General features: G+C 40.2%; 1 protein-coding gene across 2 annotated transcripts in view; it reads left to right on the top strand.

Moving 5' to 3' along the window:
* Positions 1–11,251: 11,251 nt before the first annotated feature.
* Ninl (ninein like) overlaps positions 11,252–27,416 on the top strand; it is a 90,370-nt gene continuing 74,205 nt past the window's right edge. Inside the window, exons 1-3 of one of the 2 annotated variants that reach the window (XM_090351896.1) lie at positions 11,252–11,332; positions 14,065–14,167; positions 25,768–25,970. In XM_090351896.1, coding sequence (XP_090208022.1) covers positions 25,788–25,970 — 183 coding nt within the window. In that variant the 5' untranslated portion in view covers positions 11,252–11,332; positions 14,065–14,167; positions 25,768–25,787. The remainder of the gene's footprint in view (positions 11,333–14,064; positions 14,168–25,767; positions 25,971–27,416) is intronic. The other variant, XM_090351897.1, reaches the window with a different exon arrangement.

The raw sequence follows: 27,416 nt of genomic DNA on the forward strand, positions 1-27,416 counted from the left end.
ATCTTCTGACTGGTATTGTATAATGTTATCTTTGGATTGGGAGGCATGGGAAAATAAGAAAGCCCTTTTGCAGAGGGTATTTGTATTGAATAACAAGATTAGAAGTGCATTCAGTTAGAATCCATGCAAGGAAAACTTGCCAAATCCATTTTATGTTAGTCTAGTTTATATTTACTGAGAAAGTGAGATGCTCATTTGCCCTTAACAAATGCAACTTCAGGAGGTATTTGTTTATTTAAAATTCACCTTGCCAAAATGATTAGGCAACAGTGATTAGCCTGAAGTTACTTTGGGGGCTCTCAGGATCAGAATTCCATTTTAGCAAATTCCCTTTCTCTGAATTCACTTGATTTTCTGCCAGAGGAAAAATCCCTGTGTCACCCTTATTTCACACAAATGCTGTTTAGCATTTGAGATGAAGTAGAGAGAACTGTCTAGAAATTCTAAGATAAAAAATAAAGACTATATAAGAGTATTCCATATGTAGAAGGAAAAGAGAACCACTGAAACAGCAGGACAAAGGAAGAATTAATGCAACACTGAAACTCACTGGACACTATGTTGGATATCAACAGTATGTGGGGGAGGGAAACAGAGAGGGGTAAGCAGGAGAAAAGGAGGGATGGGGTAACAGTGTTTAAAAGCAGGGCCAGGAGTTTGGCCTAGTGGTAGAGTACTTATCTAGCACACGTAATCTCCCGGCTCATCCTCGGGGTTTCAATAAAAATAATAGTAAAGTGTAATCATAAAAGAAATGACTAATCTGTATATAGTAGACTATACAGACTATATTAGTCTGTAGTCACAACTACTCAATAGGGGAAGGTAGGAGGATTGCTGGAATACAGGTGTTCAAGGATATCTTGGGAAACTCAACACAGAAATAACAACAAAAATATAAGTAACATGCTTTTTCTACACACTATGTACCAGAGACTGGCATAGAACTTGCCATGTAGTACTGGTCTCAGAATCCTCCTATCCCATGTCCTAGAGTAGCAACTAAAAACAACAAAAAAAATTTTTTTTCCAGTTTTGGCACTTAAACTCAAGGCCTAGGTGCTGTCCTTGAGCTCTTTTGCTCAAGGCTAGCATTTTACCACTTTGAGCCACAGTGCCACTTTTCTGGTGGTTAATTGGAGATAAGAATCTCATGGAGGGCATAGAGCATGGCCTAGTGATACAGTGCTTGCATAGCATACACAAAGACCCAGGTTTGATTCCTTGGTACCATGTACACAGAAAAAGCCAGAAGTGGTGCTGTGGCTCAAGTGGTAGAGTGCTAGCCTTGGGGAATGCCTAAGGACAGTGTATACTACTCTTTATCTCCAATTAATCACCAGAAAAAACGGAAGTAGCAAAGTGGCTTAAGCTGAAACCTCAGGGACAACATCCAACCTGAGAGTTCAAGTACCACATCTGACCGCCCCCCCCCCCCAAAAAAAAAGCTACCAAGCACTGGTGACTCATGCCTGTAATTCTAGCTATTCAGGAGGCTAAAATCTGAGAATCTTGGTTTGAAGCCCGTCTAGGAAGAAAAGTCTGTGAGACCCTTATCTACATATACAGAGAGAGGGAAGGGGGGATAGAGAGAAAGAGAGAAGGGGGGAGGAGGGAGAGAATTCTGAGGTATGGGCTTAACATAGAAGGGTGACTAAACTGGGGTTTTAGAGAGAGGCAAGGATGAGGGAGGTTCTAAAGCCCAAGTACTAAGATTTGAAACAACTTATGTGTCCAATGTCAATACCTGCATCCGTAGAGAGATGGCAGTTTAGGGCTGATCTAAGCTGGCATCTCACAGATGTGGTGGCAGAAAGGACAAAGGATGAACAGAGGACTGCACTCCTGAGAATAAAAAAGTGCTTGCTAGACTGCTTCCAGCGCTCACTGTGATGGACTTCTCATGTCCTGATAAGGGAACCTAGAAGGGTAGAATTGTTATGGTATTGTGATGAACTTGGCATCAGGCTGCCTTGAGATGTGTGCTCCAGTTCCAGTGTTACCATTTGACTTTGGGCCTTTGGCCATAACCTCTCTGATTAAACACCCTTATCTGTACATTATAATATTAAGATAATGTATGTTACATTTGAAGCCCAGAGTTGATGCTCAGTAAAGAGAAATTTTCCTGTAGGGTTGGTAGTGTTATCTCCATATGAATTCTTGACTTTGATATTATTTTCATAATCAGTCTAGCTAAAGTCTGTGTGCCACTTTCATGGTTCTTTCCAAACACTAAATTTTAACTTTTTTTTGTTACTGTCTATTTTGTTTCTATTTTCTATTTTATTTATTTCCATTTTAACTTTTGTTTTCTTGCTTCTACATACTTTGCTTTCATTTGTCTCCCCTAGTTTCTTAAATTTAAAGTCACAGCTGTTAATTTGACTTTCTCCCCTTCCCCTCTTCCTTTCTCCTTCTCTCCCTCCTTCCTTCCCCTCTCTATCCCCCTATTCTTTCTCCTTCCTTTCTTCCTTTGTAGATGTTTCACAGATATATATTTCTCTTTAAACACTGCCTTTGTTGTGTTACTATTAATTTTGGCATGTTGTATCTTCATTTTCTTGTATCAAATGAATCAAACACCCCAATACAAAGTCACATACCCTGAAAATATTACAGGAAGTAATAGGAAAAACACTAGGGCTCCTTGGCACAGGTCAAAACTTTCTCAATAAAAACCAGAAACATGGGGCCAGGAGTTTGGCCTAGTGGTAGAGTGCTTGCCTAGCATGCACGAAGATCCAGGTTCAATTCCTTGTGTACCATATACATAGAAAAAAGCCAGAAATGGTGCTGAGGCTCAAGTGGTAGAGCTCTAGCCTTGAGAAAGTCCAAGGACAGTGTCAGGCCCTGAGCTCAAGCTCAGGACTGGCAAAAAAAAACAAAAAAAACACCCCCCCCCCCCGAAACACAACAACTCAAAGAAAGGTGGATAAATGGGTTTGCATTAAACTGCAGAGCTTCTTCATGGCAAGACAGCTAGCAAGAAAGCCCCCGCTATATGCTACTACATTGCTGGTGAAAATGTAAACTTGTTCAACTGCTCTGCAGAGTAAGTAGTATGGAGGTTCCTCAAAAGGCTAAACAGAGCTCCTCTATGGGAGGAGCTCCATTCCTGGGCATTTGTCCACATGACCACAAACAAGGCTACACAAAAGCTACAACTATGTTCATTGTAGCATTGTTTACCAGAGCCAGGACATGGAGGCAACTCAGAAGCCTCTCAGTGAATGAATGGATAGAGAAAATGTGGTATATATACACAATGGAATTCTAGGCTTCCATCAGAAAAATGACATTGCCCCATTCGTAAGGAAATGGAAAGACTTGGAAAACATCATATTAAGTGAAGTAAGCCAGTATTTCTTGTTAGATTTGCTGCTAAAGAACTTGCCTGTGGTTTGATTTTTTCTGACACCACTTCATTTATATTTTAGAGCAGATTTATGGTTTGGGCAATATTGAACAGATAGTACAGAGAGATCTTGTATGTTCTTTACCTTGACACACAGCCTTCGAACTATCAGCGTACTCCACTCAGTACACTGAGTAACACTTGTTATGCTTCAAGAACCTGCATTGACCTAATTTTCACTTGGGTCCATTTGGGCTCACTCTTGGTTCTGCATAATCTCTGATTTTTGTTGTTTCTGTTGATAGGAACTTACTATGTAGCCCAAGTGGCCTTTGAATTTGCTGTGTAGCCCAAGCTAGCCTTGAATTTACATTCCTCCTGCCTCTACCTCCTGAGTGCTAAGATTTCAGAGTACTAAGATTACCTCATACTTGGCATTTATGGGTTTTTGATAGATGTTAAACCTTGAAAATCCTCTTATGTTTTGACTTCATTTTTATCTCTTCTCTAACCTTGGCGATAACTGATCTTTTTATGGATCCCACAGTTTTGTCTTTTCCAGAGTTAGAATCATATAATCATATGTATAGAGGGGTTGTAGTTACATTTATAAGGTAGTAAGTACATCACTTCTTCCCATATTTTTCTCCCACTTTCCCTCCCTAGATCTCTCCTAAATTGTAAAGTTCATATTTAACACATTGTCTTGTGAATATCACTGTCATATTGGTTTAACCTTTGTCTTAGTTGTTTTTTTTTTTTTTTTTTGCCAGTCCTGGGCTTGGGCTCAGGGCCTGAGCACTGTTCCTGGATTTTCTCAAGGCTAGGGCTCTACCACTTGAGCCACAGCACCACTTCTGGCTTTTTGCTTTGTATATGGTACCGAGGAATCGAACCCAGGTGTTTGTGCATGCTAGGCAAGCACTCTACCACTAGGCCTTACTCCCGTCTGTCTTAGTTCTTTTTTTATTTTTCCTCATTTTATTTTATTTTATTGCCAGGGTGATGTATAGAGGGGTTACAGTTACATTTATAAGTGCTGAGTACTTCTTGAATATTGTTACTTCTTCCCATGTTTTTCTCCTACTTTCCTTCGCCCTACCCCTCCCAAGTTGTAAAGTTCATTTCCAACATTTTGTCTTGTGAATATCACTATTACACTGGTTTATTCTTTGTCTGTTGTCTTATCATCTTGTTTTTCCCTTTCTCTTCCATGACTCAAATAAATGAATAAATGTATATACAGCATACCAGGTATCAAAGTCAGATACAACAATAGGGGATTAACCCATAAGGGGAAAAAACAATAGAGAAAAAAAACAAAGAGTAAAGAAATAATTTCACATAGTATATTAAAAACAATAACCGAAGGATAAATCTCTTGTTTTCCTATCCTGGAGTTCATTTTGCTTAGTCTTATCCTATATGACCACATGTACATAGCTTTTGAGCTATTGCAATAGTTCTGTCTTATTTCTTTACTCAACATGCAAACAACCATGTGTGTACATAATGTGTGACCTTGTAGATTCCCAGAAATATGTCAGCTCTTTTCAAATCTCCATTTGTTGTGATGCTGGAACATTGCACAGTCACCTCCAGGAAAAGGTTTTTGCTCTGGACAGATTTGTATGAGATCAAATAAAAATGAGATGTTTTGGGAGAGAACCACTAGACAGAACAAAATAAAGACACTTCTTTGGAAATGAGGATTGGAAAAAACTCTAGTTCTGTTCTGCTTCCCTTGTCCTTGGAATGCAAGCCGTCATTTTTCAACCTACTGCTGAGCTGAGGAATGAGGAAGGGATGGGACTTGGGTGAGTTTGAATATTGCAGTGCTAACTGCTGTGACCCATACTTAGCTATGTTTTATTGTTGGCTTGTTTTACTTGGATGTTCACTTGTTTGTTGCAGAACTTTGACTATTCCAAAGCTCTAAGAATGTTGATTTTGACCTTTTTTTTTTTGCCAGCTTTTCTGTTGTTCTAATGAAGGGTTGCACTTTTAAAGGTACTAGCTCCTACTTTCACTAGATCACTCCCTTACTCCCTACTTGGCTTTATTTGATGATAACAATACTATTTCTTAGGCTCTCTTGTTGGCTGGACACAGCATACGTGACCAGACTGGTACGTAATCCAGACTGGTATTTTTGTTGTTGTTGTTACTGTTTTCTGTCATCATCACAGAGTTTTGATTATTTCTGGTGTTAAATTAATATTGAAGAGATATCTAAGGGAATCAATTTCCAAGAAAGCTATGTCTTCTTTGGTGGTAGTACTGTTGAGTAGATTTTAGATAGGATAAGCAAATGGCTTGGTTTTGCCGCTGCTTTTATGAAGTTTGGGCACTTTGGCACATGCTAAACAGATCTCATCACTGATGTGGGGTGTGGACATTTCTCTGCACTGATTAATTGGAGATGTGGTTTGTGTATGCAGGTCAACACAATCAAAGAGAGCCCAGAACCAGCAAGAAAACACAGTTAGTGAAGGAGCCCATGAGGTTTTTGGGTGAAAGGTGCCTCTGGTATTTGATGGCTGAACCCTCCTACCTAGAAGCATTTTATTAGCTCTTAGGAATTCATTTGTAAGTTCTTAGTATGATTCCCCCCATAACTTCCCCATACCCCAGTATTAGAGTTTGAGCTTAGAGCCTCAAGCCCACTCACCTTTCTCATTCCTGGCTGGTATACTACTACTTTAATAACACTTTTTACCCAGCTTTTGCTAGTTATTTAGAAATGGAGTCTTTCAGACTTTCCTGCCTGGGCTAGCTGTAAACTTCAATTCTCAGATCTCTGCCTCTTAAGTAGTTAGGATCACAGACATTATCTACTGGTGCCTAGATTTGAATTTGTTCAAGATAAGCTTTTTGTTTAAAAAAAGAAAAAAAGATATGGGGGTTTAAATTCAGTGTCTCATGCTTCCTAGGCAATTGTTCTGTCACTTGAATTACATGCCTTACACTGCCCTTTTGGCTTTTTTCAAGTAGAATCTCAATTCTTTGCTCAAGGCTAATCTCAGATCTAGATCTTCCCTTCTCCATTTCTTGTATAGTTGGGGTGAAGCTAGTTCTCAAGATAGCCTTTAAGGGCTGGGAGTGTGGCCTGGTAGAGAGCTTTCTTAGCATGCACAAAACCCTGGGTTTAATTTCTTGGTACTGTATACACAGAAAAAGATAAAAGTGGTGCTGTGGCTCAAGTTATAGAGTGAGAAAGCTTAAGGACAGTGCCCAGACTTCTGAGTTCAAGCCCTAGGACTGATTAAAAAACACAAAAGATTGGGCAGGGAATTTGGCCTAGTGGTAGAGTGCTTGCCTAGCATGCAAGAAGACCCGAGTTTGATTCCTAGGTACCACATACCTAGAAAAAAGCCAGAAGTGGTGCTGAGGCTCAAGTGGTAGAGCTCTAGCCTTGAGAAAGTCCAAGGACAGTGCTTAGGCCCTGAGCTCAAGCCCAGGACTGGCAAAAAAAAGAAAAAAAAAAGATTACATTTAGGGGTTTTGTATCTGGCTTCATTTAGCATTATGTTTTTAAGGTTCATTTACAGTGTATTATGTGTCAGAACTTTTAAAGTCTCAATAACGTTTGTGTGTGTGTGTGTGTGTGTGTGTGTGTGTGTGTGTGTGTGTGTATCAATCTTGTTTCTCCATTCTTCTATTGATAGTTTGGGTCATTGCCTTCCTATCAATAGAAGAATGTGGATAAATGTTTACTTAGTGTGATCAATGCTGCAGAGGATATTACTGTAAAAATGTGTGTTTGAGTCTTTGGTTTTGGTTGTTTGGGTCTATAGGAATAGACCTAGGAAGGAGTACAGTTATTGGATCATATAGCAATTCTTTTTTTTGAGGGGGGGCCAATCCTGGGGTTTGAACTCAGGGCCTGGGCACTGTCCTTGAGCTTTCTCAAGGCTCACGCTGTACCACTTGAGCCACAGTGCCATTTCTGGCTTTTTCTGTGTTTGAAATATTGGGGAATGGAACCCAGGGCCTCAGGCAAGCTAGGCAAACACTATACCATTAGATGATGTTCCTGGCTCCTCATATAGTAATTATATATTTAAGTTTTGGAGAAACTGACAACTTTTTCAAAGCGCTGTGCCATTTTATATTCTCACCAGTAACTGGGGGGGGGGGTCCAGTTTCCCCATGCCCTTAACCAGCATTTGTTAACTTCTGCTTTTCTGATTGTAGCCATCTTAGGGATTTGATGTAGACCTCTTTATGGTTTTACTTTGCAATTCCATAATGAATAATGATGCTGAACAACTTTTTATGTACTTTTTTCGAAGACATGTCTGCTTAAACCCTGTAGATCTTGAATTTGGTAGCTCTTTTTTTTTTTTGTTTCCATATCCCTGAGTTAATTTCACTTAGCCTCATCCTGTATAGCTTTCTCTAATTTCTTTTTTCTGTCTTTTATTTTTTATTAAAGAATTTATTAATATTGATTTTTACATCATATTTCAAATGACGTGTTTAACAAACAAGTATTCAAGAAGGGAATCTCTATATACAATCACTGGCACTTAATTTTTAGAACATAATCAAAATTAGGCTGAGGGTTTGTATGTCATAGATACATGATAATCTATGTAATAAAATATTATGTCTATAGAGTCATAAGTTTTTATGTCTATGTAGTTGTGTTTATATTTCTAGTACCATGTCCATAGCATTGGGTATGCAACTTTTGAGTCCTTGCTCTTGTACTGTTTGGATCTAATAGCCACATATTAAGGATACCATGCGCCTTTTGTTCCTTTGGTCTTGACTTGTCTCTCTCAACATGATTCGCTCTAGATTAATCCACTTTAGGTGGCTCTTTTTGTGGTGGTGGTTGTTAGAATTCTTTGTGTATTCTGAATATTCCTTATTAGATTAAGTGTTTTGGAACTATGTTCTCCCATTGTATTCTTTGCTCTCTTGGTGTTGTCTTTGGATGCACAGAAGTTTTTAATTTTGGTGAAGTTTTATTTCTCTTTCTCTCCCTTCTCCCCTCCCCCCTCTCTCCCTCTCTCTCCTTCTCTTCCTTCCTCCCTCCCTCCCTCCCTTTTCTCTCCCTTTCATCCTTGCTCCCTCCCTGGGCCAGGTGAGGCACAACAGGGCTAGTGTACAGGCCAGGCAGCAAGGGGTCTCACCAGGTCTCAGGCAACTGTAAGAGGTGCCACTGCAGGCTGAGGATGGAGTGTCTTATCCAGCATGGTAGCTCCTCAAGGATGGTATCACGTCTGGGATGGAGATGATGCAAGCCCAGGAACGCTGGCTGGGTGGGAGCTGGGGCTCAGCTGCTATGAGGACAGGCTCTTCTATCTGTTTAGGGAGTCGATGTAATGAAAAATGGCCCCCAAGGCCCAGCTGGTCTCCACATTGTCAATTTTCCGAGTTAGCTTGAAAAGACAAAGGAAGGGGCACAGAAGATTATCACACACATGAGATGTGAAAGGCCAGGTGGTTCTGTGGATAAAGGTGACCTTGTCAGGAAGGTAGAAGGTTCTCTGGGCTAGGTATTTTTTTTTTTCTTTTTTGCCAGTCCTGGGCTTGAGCTTAGGGCCTGAGCACTGTCCTTGGATTTTCTCAAGGCTAGAGCTCTACCACTTGAGCCTCAGCACCACTTCCGGCTTTTTTCTATGTATGTGGTACCGAGGAATCGAACCCGGGTCTTCATGCATGCTAGGCAAGCACTTTAACCACTAGGCCAACCTCCCGGCCCCTGTTTTTGTTTTTTTTTTGAAGCCAGGGATTGGGAAGGGAATAAAATCCCTAAATGGGGTTTATAGTCCCTGACATCCAACCCACTAGAGCATCCAAGAGGCAAGTCCTTACCTTCAGCACTTTGTCCCTGGAGAAACCTAACTCCTGAAGCAGTGAGCTTATATAGGTGAGGTCCATACATGCAAAGGGATTGCTCTGCGGCTGGGTCTCCAGGGTCCGACAAACTGGGGGAGAGATGTCTAGTGCTAGATTACTTCCTTCCTTGCAGGGAGGGTGGAGTGCAGATCCTGGTTCTGCCTCTTCCCATTACCCACCCAACTCCTCACTTCTGACTTATTGCCAAGACTGAAACCCAATGTGGGAAGGTGACAGGACTAGTGTACTCAGAGGCAGGCTGCAAGTCTGTTCCCACCTCCACTAGGTCAGGATCCCAGTGTACTTTGGACTCTGCACACTCACACACCTCTGAGCATCCATCTACTTAACAGAATTAGGAACCAAATCCAGGAATTCCAGGGCCAATGTTTGTCACAGGAACTGTGGGATGTTTATCCCCTAAATGTGATGGTTTCTACCCCTCTACCCTCTCAGCATGTCACCCCAGCAATCAAGGTACCACTCACCATATTTGGCTGCTATGTCAAAGTCTCCAACTACAAGGCTGCCTCCCTTCTCTGCATCTGTGGGAGGAAATAAAGACACAGTCTGCAGGAGCATCCCAAAGTATGTGATGCTGCTAAGGCCTGAGGCTAGCACCTGGGGCCTAGATCAGGAGCTACACAGCATGGGCTTTTCTTGTAGGATCCTCTCCCCTGCCTCTGAGCATCCATACACACACTCATTGATTGTGGATTGTTTTGGTTTTATAGTGAAGGACTAAATCCAAACCGCATGCAAGAACTTTATCACATGGGGGAAGGGAAATGGGACAAAAACATGAGAAAGGGTAGCAATGTTTGTGAAGTAATGCACCTTCTATCTGGCGAATATCATGTAACCCTTCTATTAATTACAATAAAAAATATAGAGTCGGGAGTTTGGCCTAGTGGTAGAGTGCTTGCCTAGCATGCATGAAGATCCGGGTTCAATTCCTTGGTACCACATACATAGAAAAAGCTGGAAGTGGTACTGTGACTCAAGCGGTAGAGCACTAGCTTTGAGAAAAAGTTCAAGGACAGTGCTCAGGCCCTGAGTTCAAGCCACAGGACTGGCAAAAAAGAAAAAAACAGAATTTTATGGTTTTAGTCTTTAAATTTGTCTTAATGTTTTTGCTGATTTCATTTCATTTTGTTTTGCCTTTTTTTTTTTGCCAGAAATCAAACCTGGGTCTTCGTGCATGTGAGGTAAGCACTCTACCACTAGACCAAACTCCCAACCACTTGCTTTGCTTTTTGACAGATCTTAGTGTGTAGCTCAGGCTGGCCTGGAATCCAAAATCCTCCTGCTTCCATCTCCCAAGTACTGGCCTTATGGATGTGTACCACTGTACTACTATGTTCAACTTTTTTTTTTTTTTTTTTTTTGCCAGTCCTGGGCTTGAGCTCAGGGCCTGAGCACTGTCCTTGGACTTTCTCAAGGCTAGAGCTCTACCACTTGAGCCTCAGCACCACTTCCAGCTTTTTTCTATGTATGTGGTACCGAGGAATCGAACCTGGGTCTTCATGCATGCTAGGCAAGCACTTTAACCACTAGGCCAAACTCCCGGCCCTATGTTCAACCTTTAATGAATTTTTAATTAATTTTTCGTATGATATAAATTGAAGATCTACTATGTTGTTTCAATTGCTGTAGCTTTGTAGTAAATTTTGAAAGCAGCCCTCTCATTTAGTTCTGCAGGACAGCTCTCTTGAGTGTGTTTAAATCAACCCACTTTTTCCCCTGTTTTCCTGTTTATGCACCCAAGAGTAGCTAGAATGTGCTGGTAATGTGTTGTTGAGATGAGAGAGGAGCAGCTTGAAACAGCCTGGTCTTTGTTCATGTTTCTCTTAGAGAATGTAACATCTTGAGTTAGGGAGTAACTGCCAGGAGGGCAGCCTGGGCTTTGTTCTCTTCTCCCCAGGAAGCAGGATGTCCTTCAAAGTTGTGCCCAGTGTGTCACATGCCCCTGAAGGCAGGCTGCCTTTTGGGACTCCTTAGCTGTAGTACAGAGTGAGAAATGCACAGTCAAGGCTCCATCTACTCCAGGCAGCTTTTTTGAGGCCTAGGCGATTGGCTCATAATGGATCTAAAACTCCTTCTGCCTTTTACTGCCTGTATGTAAGTAATAAACCTAATTTGCTTAACTTGTATTTGAGTGTGTTCTGATTACACGTAGGTAATCAGTGGGCAGTGGATCTAAGTGGTAGCGTTGGATGCAGAGAAAGCATATGGACTCTTGTTTCTGGTTCTATAGCATTGTCTTTGTGAAATGCCCTTTCTTGGCATTGGTGATTAGTGAACCTGTATTCCACTATCTTTCTATTTGGGGTCACCCAGGATTTAATCTGAGTGGCTAGGATGGGTTCTTAAGTTTCTCTAAAATACAACCATGGTTTTGATAGTGATTGTGTGGCATCTATAAATGGCATTGTGTAGTATAATCCTCTTAATATAGGTCGTTTAATATGGAGTACCTTCCACTTAATTTTATATCTTTTAAATTCCCTTATAAATATTTCAGTATAAAAGTATCTTTTGTCTTTGGTCAAATTTATCCTATTTTGGAATATTTTATTCCTCTTTATGTTATTGTAAAATGGAATTGTTTTACTAATTGCTGCTTTGCTTGTTTATTGTTAATGTATGAATTCACAGCTGCTTTGTGTTGTGGTACTAGGGGTTGAATTTAGAGACTTGTACTTGCTAGTCAGTTGCTGTGCTGCCGATCCATACCTCTAATCTTTTTTGTTTGTTAGATAGACCTGGGTCTTAAACTGTTGGCCTGGGTGCTGTCCCTGAGCTTTTTCGCTCAAGGCTAGCATGCTAATACTTTGCGCCTCAGCTCCACTTCTGGTTTTCTTGTGGTTAATTGGTGATAAGAGTATCACAGACTTTCCTGCTCAGGCTGGTTTTGAACTTCAATCCTCAGATTTCAGTATCCTGAGTAACTATAATTACAGGCATGAGTCACTGGTGCCTGGCTATTACCTGCCTCCCCTGTCCCCCACTTTTTAGGATTATTCTCATTTCCTATCTAGGCTTGTGCCTGGTCCCCCTATTTTCATCTTCCTGTTCAGCTTTACTTCTATGGAGATAGGGAGTCTTGAGAATTACTTTGCAGAATTACTTTGCTTCTGTAGCCAAGACTCACAGCCTCCCAAGTAGCTAAAGGTATCAGGTACACGTCATCTCACTCAGCTATGGGTTGTTCCCAAACTGTCTTCAAACTGTGTTATATTCTCAGCCAACCAAGTAGCTAATATTACAAGTGTGAGCCACTGACTCCTACATGTTTTTTGATTTTGATTTTTGTTTTTTTGGTGATAGGATCTCACTATCTAATCCAAGCTGGTCTTGATTTGTGATTTTCATGCCTCAGTCTCCTGAGTGCTGAGATTAAGGTGTTAGGCCACTGTATTAAAAATCTTTTCTGTCAAAGGGGTTACTTCTTTTCAGTCAGCCTTGTGAGAATTGTTTTTCTGACATGTTAGGCTATGGCCTGGTGGCTTGGCCTTCATTGATTGTATTTTAGTTACATTCTAATCCTGTTACTCCCTGGCTGTCTCTGCCAGTCCCAGGGCTTGAACTCAGGGCCTGTGTGCTGTCTTTGGGTTTGCTCAAGGCTAGAGTCTGCTCTACCACTTGAGCCACAAACACCCATTTCCAGCTTTTTCTATATATGTAGTACTAAGGAGTCGAACTCAGGTCTTCTGCATGCTAGGCAAGCACCCTACCACTAGGCCAAACTCCTGGCCCCTAATCCTGTTATATTTTAATTAAGAAATCATGTTACAAGCTTATTGAACTTTAGTTAAATTCTTCTGTCACTTTTATATTTCAAATTAAGCCACATCATGTTAATTTTTTTGACCCTTTCCAAATTAGTCAGTCTCAGAAGATTGTGAACCTAAGTTCTGACCAATTGGAATGAGGACCAATATTGTCAATACTTGGCAATAGCATACCCTTCTATAGAAGTACTTTGCCTTATGAGCTGGTGTCTATTCTATTCCTTCTTGGCAATCCTGTCTCCCAGACATTTGCAACACTATTAGGCCTATCTAAATGTTGACTTTTTTTTTTTTTTTTTTGTGGGTCATGGGGCTTGAACTCGGCCTCATTGTCTCTGATCTCTTCAGCTCAAGGCTACCACCTTACACTTGAGCTAATCCTCACTTCCTGTTTTCTAGAGGTTAATTGGAGCTAAGAGTCTTAGGTCCTTTTGTGCCTGGGCTGCCTTTGAACCTTGATCCTCAGATCTCAACCTCCCGAATAGCTAGGATTACAGGCATGTGCCACTGTGCCTGGCTTCAATGTTGAATTTTTATGGTAAAGTTTTGATGAATTAGTTAGCTCTAACAAGTTTGGTTTGTGTAATTTTGAGGATTTTATTCGTAAGTGCTTATATCATTTGCAGACATTTAAATTTTTTCCTATTATGAAATCATTAATTGCTTTTTCTTGCTTGATAAATCTTGCTAGAATTTGTACTATATTCAGTAGAAGTGGTATATGTCCACTTTATGTTATTGACAAAATGCCCAAGATAAGTGAGTGTAATGGTTTATCTCTGGACTTCCAGGTTCAAATCTGATTTTTGTAATATTTTTCCTTACAAATGGACGATGTATAATCTTCTAGATTCTTTGTATTCTATATAATTTTCTTGTTGGGAACTGAACATTCTTCATATTATGCAGTGATAACTCTGGAATTCTAATTTTGTCACTCAGGAATCAAAGATTTTTACTCTTAGAGACTTACAGCTGTCTTTGTGAATTTTTCAAACTACTTTTGCAGATCTTTGTTGTTTGCAATGACTAAAATTTCTTTTCTTCACAGACATTCAGTGGCCTGAAAAAAGTCCTTCGCGAAAGACATTCCTGTCCTTTAATATTGCCTGAGTGATGCTTCTGAAGGAAGCTGTTGTAGCCCAGGAAGACTGAAAGCAAGGTAAGTGTCTACTCCATTCCCTCAGGGATTTACCATCCCAACAGTGTTGTAAAGTCAGGGACTTTACCACCTGGCACCAGCTAAATAATCAGAGGTAGGGGCTCCTGTCCTCACAACCTTAGTTTGGCAGGGGAGATGGGTGGGCATTGCTGGCTTGTGCATGTCTCACTCTAAAATAGATCACTACCTTCTTCTTTTATGAATGTCCAATTTAGCTCCAGAATTTTTAGATAATTGATTCTAATTGCTCCATGGTTGCTTTGATGGAACTGCTGATGCCAGAGCTTCCTGCACCATTATTTTCATGACATCACTCTGCCTTTGTTCCTAGTCACATGCTCCTGTGTGCCTACAAAAATTGTTCTTCTCTAGTTCTATCATTTCTTCTGTGTTGTAATTGACTGTTTGCAGTAAATTGTAGGTTCCTTTCTAGTAGTTGAATTTAAGCTAGTAGTTGCTATAGAAAACTTTCCTCTTAGTTGACAGGAAGAGTAAAGTTTTTCATATTTATAAAATATGAATTTATGTAAAGAGAGATCTCATTTTTTGTGTGTGTGGAAGGGTCTCATAATGTAACACAGGCTAGCTGCCTTATTCTCCCAAGGGCTGGGATTATAGGCATGGGCCACCATTCCCAGCAAAGTGAACTCATTTTATATGTATATAACTATGTATGAATAACATAAATGTATATAATTAACTATTCAAATATTTTGCAGCTATGCAAAAAGATAGTTTTTTTGTCTATAGTTATAGTCTTAGTAAAATTACAAGTATATATAGTTATAAAAATCTATATCTGTATAGGTATTGATATATAGCTTGACAACATACAGGTTTATCATTATCATTTTTTTTTGGCCAGTCCTGGGGCTTGAACTCAGGGCCTGAATGCTGAAGTTGAGCTTTTTTTTTTTAATTTGGTAAAAAAAAAAATCTGTTTTTTTCATATATTTTTAATTGTAATTAAGAGTTACATTATATTCACCAGATAGATGGTGCATTACTTCACAAACATTGATACCCTTTCTCATGTCTTTGTTCCCATTTCCCTCCCCCCACCCCCGCCCCCCATCTTGTTTTCCCCCTTCCCTATCCTAGTTCAAATAACCAAATAAGCATATATACAGTATATCAGATAACAAGGTAAAATACTGTAACAACATGAGATAACCAAGGGATAGCAAAAGAGATGAGAGATAACATAGTACACTAAGGACACCAACCACTCATTACATGGCTTTTGAGCTTTTGTGCTCAAGGCTAGCACTGTACCACTTGAGCCATGGATCTATTTCCAGCTTTTTTTTTTTTTTTTTTTTTTTTGGTGGTAAATTGGAGCTAAGAGTCTCATAGACTTTATTGCCGGGGCTGTCTTCCAACCAGAAACCTCAGACATCAGCCTCCTGAATAGCTAGAATTATAGGTGTGAGCACCAGCTCCCAGCTTATGTTTATCTTTTCAATTACAAATGTCAATGTAGCTTGTCAATGAATGATGGCAAGTCTGCCTGTGCAACAGTAGGCATATTGATGTTTCCTCAGTCTTCATCATGTGTTGGGCTGGACCTAACATTTTTGTATGCTTACCAATAACTCCTTTAATGCTCACAATGTCCTGACAAGGTTGTTCAGAGGTAGAGATTGAAGTGCAGAGAGATGAAGTAAATTACCCCAGATCATAGACCTAGAAAATAGCAGAATCCAAGTTAAAATGTGGACTCTGACAGCAGTCTTCCATTATGTAGACTAACGTATCATCAAGAGATCCAAGCTATGGAGATTTTCCAGGACAGTTTTAAAATTTGATGTCTTTCGAGTTTTGATATACATATCACTTTTGTAGAAAAAGAGATTATAATAAGCAACTAATTGGGGGTATTAGCTTGTTGTTGAAACTGGAATAATACAAAGATGGCTTTCATAGGTGGGGGTGTAGTTTTGTGGTAGATTGCTTGCTTAGCATCTTTGACGTTATGGGTTCTGTTCTCAGAATTGAGAAGCATAGGGAAGGCAGTTTTCAAACTTCAATTGCTGAGATATTTGGGGCCTGTGTAAATTAAAAAAAATACATGTTGAAAAATAAGAAAGAACCATGGAAGTAATTAATGGAAAAGTTATTGCTGATTGCTCAGAAATGCTGAGGTATAAAGGTTGGTTACTGAGTGAAAAGCCACCGACTGGGGCCCAAGTATGCTTAGGTGGAACCCAAAGATTGGTTTCAGTATTTTTTTTTTTTGGCCAGACCTGGGCTTGAGCTCAGGGTCTGAGCACTGTCCTTGGACTTTCTCAAGGTTAGAGCTCTACCACTTAAGTCTCAGCACCATTTCCTTCTTTTTTCTATGTATATGGTACCCGGGTCTTCGTGCATGTTAGGCAAGCCCTCTACCACTAGGCCAAACTCCTGGCCCAATATATTTTTTTAATTAAAGAATTTATTGATTTTTACATCATATTTCAAATGTCATGCTTAGCAAATAAGTATTCAAGAAGGGAATCTCTATGTACAATCACTGATTATTTTATCTGAGTTGTAACATCTTCCCAGATAAAGAATGAACTCATGTAGAAGGGCTACTGTAGACTCATTCTGGGTGAACAGATGCTGTTGGGAATTGCTTCCTATTTGAGGGGTGGTTGGGATCTCAACAAATTTTACGACTAGCCTGTTTCTTAGAACACCAGCTTTTCTTCTCTGTCCTTGATTCTCAGCAGGTTCTCAAGGACCACAGATTAAATTTTCCCATCACTTCATAAATTAAGTATAATCAACACTGTGCTCCTTCTGCCTCCAGAGGGCCTCATTGTTCTCTATGAAGGCCAAGGACATTGTTTATGGGGCAGATCAGTTTGTTCAGAGGTAGATTTTTCCTCTCCTGGATGAAAACAGAATTTCTGTTCACTTAGTAGTAGTGTTATGTTTAAATTTTAAATTAAGTGTTGTTTAATTATAGCTATTAAGACTCTACTCATTTAAGGTTCAAAACAACACAAAACAAAAGAAAATTATGAGATGGGGACCAAAACATGAGAAAGGGTATCAATGTTTGTGAAGTAATGTAGCTTCTACCTGGTGAATATAATGTAACCCTTCTATTAATTACAATAAAATATATGAACAAAAAGAAAACTATGAGAAACCAAGCATTCCTTTTTATCTAGAGTATTACTTCCAGTTTTGCAGTTAGCTCCTAAGCTCTGCCAGGTTTTCAGGAGACTTGAATATAAACATCTTATACGTATGTGTCGTCTTGAGGAGTATTTTTAATAATTCAGTTTTGATGGAGAAGAAGCTGAAGAGCCTTTGGACTTCCCAGGTAAATATTTATTATTTATAACAAGCCATTTAGTTGTGAGACCTGTCCTTCAGCTCCTGAGTAGACCAGTAGCCACTCCAGTAACTAGTGGTACTAGATAAATATTCTCAGCAAAGCCACCCTAGGTCCAGCCTGAGAATTGAGGAAAGGCTCTTCTTGTGTTTCTTTTCTCATGGATCTGTGGCAGGATTATAGGGGATGGCTGTGCTCACCTTGTCATATGGAGGCCTTGTGAAATCCTAAACAGAAGAGTCCAGGGAGGTTCGTGTGCTATGACTTTGATTGACTGCTTATTTAAGGAGATGAAAGGGAGAGGCAATTGTGCCTTTCTGGGAATAGGATTGGACTACAATAAGGGCTCAATACAGGTTTGTATGTGTCTGTGCAGAGGTTGGTCATAGCTTTCCAATAAGGAATATGGGTAACTAATGGCTTTTATGTCCTGTTACTGTCATTCTCTGTAACCATCTCTAAGCAATCTACCATGTTCATAATTACAGAAGCTGAATTACAGGAGATATGACTGGCTGGAGTTAAGTTTATGTGAGTCAGAAAATTCTAGCATGGTGAAATATTGGCATGTGATCCAGGGTCTTTCTCCATTGATTCTGACAGTAGGAAAGGGGCAGTATCCTGGCTGCCTTACCATTCCTCTAGCTGGTATCACTGGCATGCACACAGCCAAGTTTCTAGACAAATCAGAGCCTTAGACAGGGATGTCAGCATTCCCTACAGAGACTTGACTTATGACCATTTTCATGTACATTTTGGTGACATTTATTAAGTGCCCACGAGACACTGAATAGCACTGCTCACATTTGATCAGATTCAAAATATCACTGGGAAAGGTTGGTTCAGCAGCTATGTAACAGTCCTAGATTCCTAGCCCATGAGCATTTGTTGTGAGTGTGTTCCATTTCTAGATCCACCCAGCATTCTAGCCCCTAGGGATCAAGCCACATCAGTGCTCTCGATCAGAAGCCTGACTGGCAGGTGCAACCCTAGTTGGCCAGCTATAAGTAAATGGCTAGGAACATGACTGTTTTACTGGAAATGCCCAGAACTGTTCACTAAGTCTATGATGTTAAAGGAGTCTTCATCTAGAGGAAGCTGGGAGCTAAGAATAATTGAAAACTTATTTTGATATAACTTTGTGGGAAAAAATATACCATTAAAATGTTTTCATGAGTTTTATTTCATAAATTAATATGTTTCTATGACATACAAACCCTTAGCCTAGTTTTGATTAAGTTCTAAATACTAAGTCCCAGTGATTGTAAATAGAGATTCCCTTCTTGAACACTTGTTTAACTTGTCATTGAAAATATGATGTAAAAATCAACGTTAATAAATTCTTTAATAAAAAAAATGTTTTCACGAGAGGTAGAAGCAACCTGCTACCTTTGTGGAGTTGTTCAACTGTATTTCAGAATGTCTTAGGTACAAAAGCATGCCTCTACTATAGAAGAATGCCACAGTATTTAGGGTTTTTTTCTTTTTTGCATTTTCTCCTTCCTTCCTTCCTTCCTTCTTCCCTCCTTCCTTCTTCCTTCCTTCCTTCCTTCCTTCCCCCCTCTCTCATTCTCTCTCTCCCTCCCTCTCTCTCTCTCTCTCTCTCTCTCTCTCTCTCTCTCTCTCTCTCTCTCTCTCTCTTTCTTTCTTTCTTTTGCCTGAACTCAGGGCCTGAGCATTGTTCTTGGGCTTTCTCAAGGCCTAGTGCTCTGCCACTTGAGCCATAGCACCACTTCTGGCTCTTTTTTTTTTTTTTTTTTTTTTTCTATGTATGTGCTATCTAGGAATGAAACTCAAGTCTTTGTGCATGCTAGGCAAGTGCTTAGTTTCTTAAGGTGGAAGAAAACTGAGCAAAAACAGTTCCCAGAGCTTAGTAATCACAGGCTTCATTCCACTTAGAGGACTAAATGCAAATGCCACATCCTGTCCCTCTCAGCACTTTACTCCTAGTCTGAATGGTGACCTATGTTTAACCTCTTAGTTGATATTGCAAGGTTTGGTCCTGGGAGAGCTCACTTGATTGTGAACTGGTCTATAGTACCTCAAGTCAGGTCATGTCTTGCTTAGGAAATCCCAGGTAAGCTTGACACTTGGGAGAATTTCCCAACGGGAGCAGCTGCTACACCGTGGTGCATCACCGTTATGGTGGTAGGGGCTGAGTCCCTGTGAAATGTCACTGGGATCATAAAGCAGACAGTGTCTTAAGGTACCCAAATCTCTCCTGAACTATAGAGATACAGATGGATTGGTGACGGTGGGTTAAGGTGGTTCCCCACAACTATTTCTGCTTGCAACAACACAGTGCCACCTTGTTTGATGGCGTTCCTGCAGCCACAAAAGGTTTGTTATAACCTAGTAGCATTTTCAGTGTATATGCTGAGTGCTCAATTCCATGAAATTTAGCATTTTATCTTATATTACTTTTGAATTTGTGTATATGGGAAAAACTGGAATATAATCAACTTTCATATCTCCTAAGAATACTTGCTATGGTTTATATACAGAACTAACACAAATGATCCAGCCATCTTTTGGGTTGAAATCAGTTTCAATTGAAGTAATATACTCAGATGGTTAAATATAACAGCTTAAAAAAGTGTATAGTGCACTTCTGGGCATCTACTCTGTGTCTCATGAGCCAAGGTATGATAAAGACACCTGAATATCTATGTTCATTGCCACATTAGACACAGTGGCCAAGATAAGGAAGCAATCCATATCCCCCACAATAGATGAGTGGATCAAAAAATGTGGTACCTATACACAGTGGAATTTTACACAGTCATTAGCAATAATAAAATAATGTCATTTGCAGGGAAATGGATGGAACTGGAACAAATCATGTTAAGGGAGATAAGCCAAGCTCAGAGAAACAAATGGTGCATGTTCTCTCTGATATGCGAAAGTTAGATTTAAAATGCACTAGAATGTGACAAATTACAAGGATTCTAGATTCTCACATATAGTGAGATCAAAAGAGGATACTCTTTTAAGGAGAGAAGCATAAAGACACAATGCCTAAAGACCCCTTCATATTTATAAGAAACAATATACATACTGAAATGAATTCTAAGATATGAACACAGTAAATTCTTCCTTCCTTCCTTCCTTCCTTCCTTCCTTCCTTCCTTCCTTCCTTCCTTCCTTTTGGCTTAAACTCAGGCTCTGGGCACTGTGCCAGACTTTCTTTTGCTCAAGGCTAGCACTCTACCACTTGAGCCACAGTGCTACTTCTAGCTTTTTCTGTTTATGTAGTACTGAAGTATTAAACCCAGGGGTTCATTCATGCTAGGCAAGCATTCTACCACTAAGCCTCATTCTCAGCCTCTCTTTTCTTTCTTTCTTGCCAGTCCTGAGTCTTGAGCTCAGGGCCTGAGCACTGTCCTTAGACTTTCTCAAGACTAGCACTCTATCACTTGAGCCACAACACCACTTCTGGATTTTTTTCTTTATATATGGTACCCAGGAATTGAACCCAGATCTTCGTGCATGCTAGGTGAACACTCTACAACTAGGCCAAATTCCCAGCCTCATTCTTTCTTTTTCAGTTTCTATTTATTTATTTAGGCCAGTCCTGGGCCTTGAACTCAGGGCCTGGGCACTGTCCTTGGGCTTTCTCAAGTTCTACCACTTGAACAACAGCACCACTTCCAGCCTTTTCTATGTATGTGGTACTGTGGAATCAAACCCCAGCCTTCATGCATGCCAGGCAAGCACTCTACCACTAGACCCTTATTTTATTTTATTATTTTTTTGATGATTCTGTCTTCTTTATGTGTGGTATATTCAAGTGTATACCTTCAGGAAGGTTGGGGGAGGGTACAGAACTCAAGGAAAAAGGGTGAAAAGTATAATAGTGAAGCTGATGAAAGGAAACTATGTAACACAGGCATGGGATGGGAGAGAGGGACTGGGAGAGAATGAGGGAACAGAAGATACTGTATAAAAGGAAATGTACTCATTACCTGACTCATGTAATTCCTCTGTATATCACCTTTATAATAACAATAAAGTGAACTTTTAAAAAGTATATAGTGATGATGGCAAGCCTCCTTTCATTGCATGTCTATCCTATCCCACTCTTTAGATGAAACTGTATGTATACTGTTACTGATAATTGAACCCAGGGTCTTGCTCAAGTAGACGTAACCACTTTTTAACTCTCCTAGTTATTTATCCTGGTATTTATGTCCATATTCCTGTGTGTTAGTGCCTTTACTCTTATTTCTTATAATCTCTGTTTTTTTTTTTTAATCAGACATTTTGTTCTTTCTTGATGTTGTGTTTCTAAGTTGGTAGTCAGCATGCGTTTTTACTATTTGGATTATAAGATATTGTCCACAACAGAACCAAAAGGTTGCTGACAGTTGCATTTCCATTCTTTTGCTAGATCTGGCTTTGTAGAGGATACTATTTTCTGAGTAAAAAACCAAGGGCTTTTCCAAGACCTTTGTTAGTGCTGATACAAATCTATACAGATGTGAGTGGCTTGTGGTCCTACCTGACTTTTCTAGGTAGGTTAGAGCAGCAATGTGGCCTGGCTGGGACTCACATCTCTGAGCTTGGGTCTTCCTATGCCTTGGTTAACCTCTTGTTTTGGTCACATCACACAGGTGTAGCTTCCCAGTTAGAATACCTTCCTCTTTTGGTATGGACGGCCTTGTTTCAGTTCTTACTTTTCAACCCAATGTACAGGGTACAATGCCTGGAGCTGTGAAAGCCTACTTTTTTTCCCCTCTGTCTGTTTTTACCACTTGTTTGTTTTTCTGATGTTCTGAAATGTCATGAGAACGTGCCTCATGTGCATTTAAAAATTTTTTTTACCACATGTCTGCTTGGAAAAGTCTTGTATTACTCTAGTAGTTTCCCTCTCCTTTTTGGTTTTCTTTTCTAGGCACTTTAAAAGATGTGTCAGAGCCAGGTGCGGTGGCTTGTGCCTGTAATCCTAGCTACTCAGGAGGCTGAAAACTGAGGATCTAGGTTCAAAGCCAGCCCAAACACCAAATTACCTGAGACTCTTATCTCAGGTAACCTTTAGAAAACGGAACTGGGGCTTGGCTCAAGGTTTGGGTGGTAACCTTGAGCTGAAAAACTCAGGGACAACACCCGGGCCCAGGGGTAGGTAGTAGCCTTGATCTGTAGAGCTCATGGAAAGCGCCCAGGCCTAGTTCAAGCCACATGACCCACAAAAAGGGGGGGGGGAAGGAAAGTAGGCTACCCTACTCAGATCCTTTTACTTTGCTTTAATTTTAATGTTTATTTATCTTTTTGGAGCTTGGGTCTTACTATATAGCCCTGGTTGGTCTTGAGCTCAGTGATCTTCCAGCTCATCCTCTTCAGTATTGGGAGCACTAGTGTATGCCATTGCCTGTCTTATTTGTTTATAACTTATTAAGTTGTGGTTTAAAAAGAGGATAATATAAAATTCATTCTCAACTATTTTAAGTGTACGTTTGAATGATAATAACTATATTTACATTGTGTTATAGACCTCCATTACTTTTTTTTTTTAATTTTGATTTTTCACTGGTGCTGTGGCCTAAACTCTGGTACAAAGCTCTGTCCTTTAGCTTTTTCTATTATGACTAATGCTCTATCACTTGACCCTCAGTCTCATTTCCAGCTTTTTGCTGGTGAGTTGAAGATTAGAGTCTCACAGACTTTCCTGCCTGAGCTGGCTTTAAGCTTCAATCCTCCAACAATCTCTTTAATAGCTAGGCTTACTGTACCTCTAGAATTCTTTTATCCCTTTCAGATTTCATTAATATAAATTGACAGATAAAAGTTTTTGAGTGTATAAGAACTGATGGGTGAAGGCACTGGGAGTTTGGCCTAGTGGTAGAGTGCTTGCCTTGCATACCCAAAGACCCGGGTTCGATGCCTTGGTACCACATACATAGAAAAAAAAGCTGGAAGTGGTACTGAGGCTCAAGTGGTAGAGCTCTAGCCTTGAGAAAGTCCAAGGAAAGTGCTCAGGCCCTGAGCTGAAGCCCAGGACTGGCAAAAAAAAAAAAAAAAGAAAAAGAAAGAACTGATGTGTGGCTCTGTGTATATGTTTTAAATTATTGAACCATGCTATTAACATATCTAATTACTTCATATACAAAACTTTTTTGTATGTGAGAACATTTAAAATTTATTCTTGGTAATTTTCAAGTGTTCGATGAGAGTATTAATAACTTTACTCACTATGTCATACCCCAGAAGCAACTTAGTTTTTTTCACTACAACTTTGTATTCTTTAGCCAACATCTCCTCCTGCTCCTGTTATCCATTATTCTGCTTTCTGCTTGTAAGACTGACTCATGTAGATTCCGCAGAGTAGTCAGATTGTATAATACTTATGCTTGGATTATTTTACATTATTTAACATTGTGTTATGTAGGTTTATCCATGTTATTGAACAGTTCAAGGTTTTCTCCTTTTTTATTACTCTAGTATGTGTGTGTGTATGTGTGTGTATGTGTATGTTCAGTCACCCCTTGATGGTCAATTAGAATTGATTCCATATCAGAACTTCTGCATTACAGAACTGAAACTCTACAATTCCTTTTCGTTTTTTCCTACCTACATCTTTTTCCTCCCTCTCCCTCTCTCCCTTCTTCCTTTCCTCCCTCCCCACTTTCCTATCTCTGTCCCCCCCCAGTCTGTCTCTCTCTGCCTCTCTGTCTCTGTCTCTGTGTCTCTGTCTCTGTGTCTGTCTCTCTCTCTCTCTCTCTCTCTCTCTCTCTCTCTCTCTCTCTCTCTCTCTCTGTTCTGAGGCTTGAACCCAGGGTACTGTCCTTGGGCTTTCTCAAGGCTAGCACTCTACCACTTGAGCCACAGCATCACTTTTTGGCTTTTTTTTCCTGTGTATCTACTACCAAGGAATGGAACCCAGGATTTTGTGCCTGCTAGGCAGGCACTCCACCACTAGGCCCCACTCCTGGCCCCTCTACTCTTAGTAATCACTAATGATACGTTTCTATGTGTGTATATCTGGGCATGTAAGATTTTCACTACTTTGGACATCTCACAGATTTTCATAGAATCATATAGTATTTGTTCTTTTATAATGGCTTATCAGTAATAATATCCTCATGGTTCATTCTGTGTTCTAGAGTTCCTTCCTTTTAATGGTTAATTGCTGTTTCATAGAATGGATGTGACACATTTTCTTGATCAAACATCTGCTAGACATTGTGATTGCCTTCACCTCTCGGGTTTTTTAGAACTAATCCTGCAGTGACTGTAAGAGTACAAATATCTCTTCTATACCTTGCTTTTGATTCTTTGGGCATATACCCCAGTTAGGGGCATTGCTAGATTATATGGTAATTCTAAAAAAAAAAAGTGTTGTTTTCTTTTTTAGAAGCTTCTGTAATGATTTTGATAGCTGCACCATTTAACCTTCCCTCTACAAGAGTTACAATTTTTTTTGTACACTTGTTATTGTTCCCCTCCCTCTCTCTCACTTTTTGCCAGTCCTGGGCTTGAGCTTAGGGCCTGAGCACTGTCCTTGAACTTTCTCAAGGCTTGAGTTCTACCACTTGAGCCTCAGCACCATTTCCGGCTTTTTTCTATGTATATGGTACCGAGGAATTGAACCCGGGTCTTCTTGCATGCTAGGCAAGCATTCAACCACTTGGCCAAACCCCTGGCCTTCCTTCTCCTTTTTTTTTCTTCCTATTTTTGAAACAGGATGTTATTGTATGGCCCAAGGTGACCTCTAACTCTTGGGCTCAAGTTATCCTCCTGATTCAGCTTACTAAGTAGCTGGGACTACAGGCTTAAAAATGTGTGTGTGTGTGTGTGTGTGTGTGTGTGTGTGTGTGTGTGTGTGTGTGTGTGTGTGTAACAGGGAAATGTTTGTCTTTTGTGTGTATGTATGTGTTTTCCAGTCTTGGGGCTTAAACTCAGGGCCTAAGCGCTGTCCTTGGACTTTCTCAAGGGTAGAGCTCTACCACTTGAGCCACAGTACCACTTCTATCTTTTTCTATGTATGTGGTACTGAGGAATTCGTGTATGCTAGGAAGCACTCCACAACTAGGCCAAACTCCCGGCCTGACTTTTGATTGCCTTATGATTAGCTGTTTTATCCTGGGTCACTGTTACCTGCTCTGGCCTCTTCTACAAAATGGAGCGGATTTCTCCAGATTCACTTGACCCTGAGAAGGCTCTTAATTCCTCTTCTCCTACACTAGCTTCCTGGCTTTCTGTTTTTCTGATGAGTAGACAGATGGTGAGGGTGGGTGCAAAGACACATGTCTGAATAGTTTTCTTTTCCCTCTAGCACTACTAGCCTGCTATGGGATGGACAACGAAGAAGAGAATCACTATGTCTCACAGCTCAAGGAAGTCTACTGTAGCTGTGATAGCACAGGCACAGGCTTTCTGGACCGAGAAGAGCTGACCCAACTCTGTCATAAGCTTCACCTGGAAGAGCAGGTGCCGGCCCTCCTGCAGACTCTTCTTGGAGATGACCATTTTGCCAGGGTAGGTGTGTGTTCTTTGCATCAAGAAGGGAGTGCAGAGCTCTCTAGTTGGTTCTCATGGCATCTGAAAACTTCAGCTATAAAAAGATAATTATCAAGGGAATCTTATTAGCAAATATAATAGTGTTTCATTCTATGGGAATCCTGTAAGGTAGAAGACTTTTTTTTGTAATATTTCTAAAAATTATCTTCAGGTGATTGTACAAAGGAGTTTCATTTCAACATTTTGGTTTATGACTACAATGAATCTTGGCTAATATCACATGCACCCCCTCCCCATTTCTCCTAACCCTGTGTAGAAGGGTCATTTTGGTTTTGCTCTTTTTTATTATTGTTTTTTTTTTTTTTTTTTTTTGCCAGTCCTGGGCTTGAGCTCAGGGCCTGAGCACTGTCCTTGGACTTTCTCAAGGCTAGAGCTCTACCACTTGAGCCTCAGCACCACTTCTGGCTTTTTTCTATGTATGTGGTACCGAGGAATCGAACCCGGGTCTTCATGCATGCTAGGCAAGCACTTTAACCACTAGGCCAAACTCCCGGCCCCTTGTTATTGTTGTTTAAAGATTCTTTTCTTTTAAAATGTAGTAATGCCATGGTTTGCACTAAAGCAGATAGATGTTTTAGTGGTTTGTCACTGGAATAGGGTGGTGTAAAGGTTTGGTTTTGTATAAGTGGGTGGTCTCTGATTATAAACACACTTGATTGGCCTAAGAGCAGTGTATATGCTGGTAAGTCAGAGATAACTTTAAAAATACCTTGATGATAGATTATTGTAGAAAATTTTAGAGCTTGAAATTCAGTACGCATGCAGTGGAGTGGGGGGGAACAAGTGCAAAACTACTCTTGCAGAAATGAAGGATACCATATCTAAGGTGCCACTAATTTCAGATAGGCCAGAGAGAACATTTGAAAGATAGGAAATTCAAAAATGGGTGGTCTGAATCATAGACTGCACCTACTTTTATAATCTAGACAGTAGAAAGAAGCCCTTCCCCAATGACAGTTACTCTTTCAATGTCAAAATTTTGGACTGTGTTCTGCCACACGACTCTAAACCTAATGCCTAAACACCTGTTGATGATATTGTGGCCTAATGATCTTTACACTGATTTTTTTTTTTCTGTGTGGCATTGATGATGGATGCATAAAGAGTACAGTCAGTGCTCCAGTGTGGTTACCCCGTGTAATCACTCTGCATCCTTCCTCATATCCCCGGTTGGTCCCTTAATCAACAGAGATTGACTATTCATCCTTCTGACATTGACATCATAGTTCTGTTTCGCCTGTTTCTAATCCTTACGTAAATAAAGAAATTGGGCTGGGAGCGCAGCCTACTGGTACAGTATTTGCCTTGCATGCACAAAGCCCTGGGTTCGATTCCTTGGTACTACATACATAGAAAAAACCAGAAATGGTGCTGTGGCTTAAGTGGTACAGCGCTAGCCTTGAG

The sequence above is a fragment of the Megascapheus bottae genome, chromosome 18 (genome assembly GCF_031878675.1).
Source record: "Megascapheus bottae isolate mThoBot1 chromosome 18, mThoBot2.hap1, whole genome shotgun sequence".
Taxonomy (NCBI): Eukaryota; Metazoa; Chordata; class Mammalia; order Rodentia; family Geomyidae; genus Megascapheus; species Megascapheus bottae.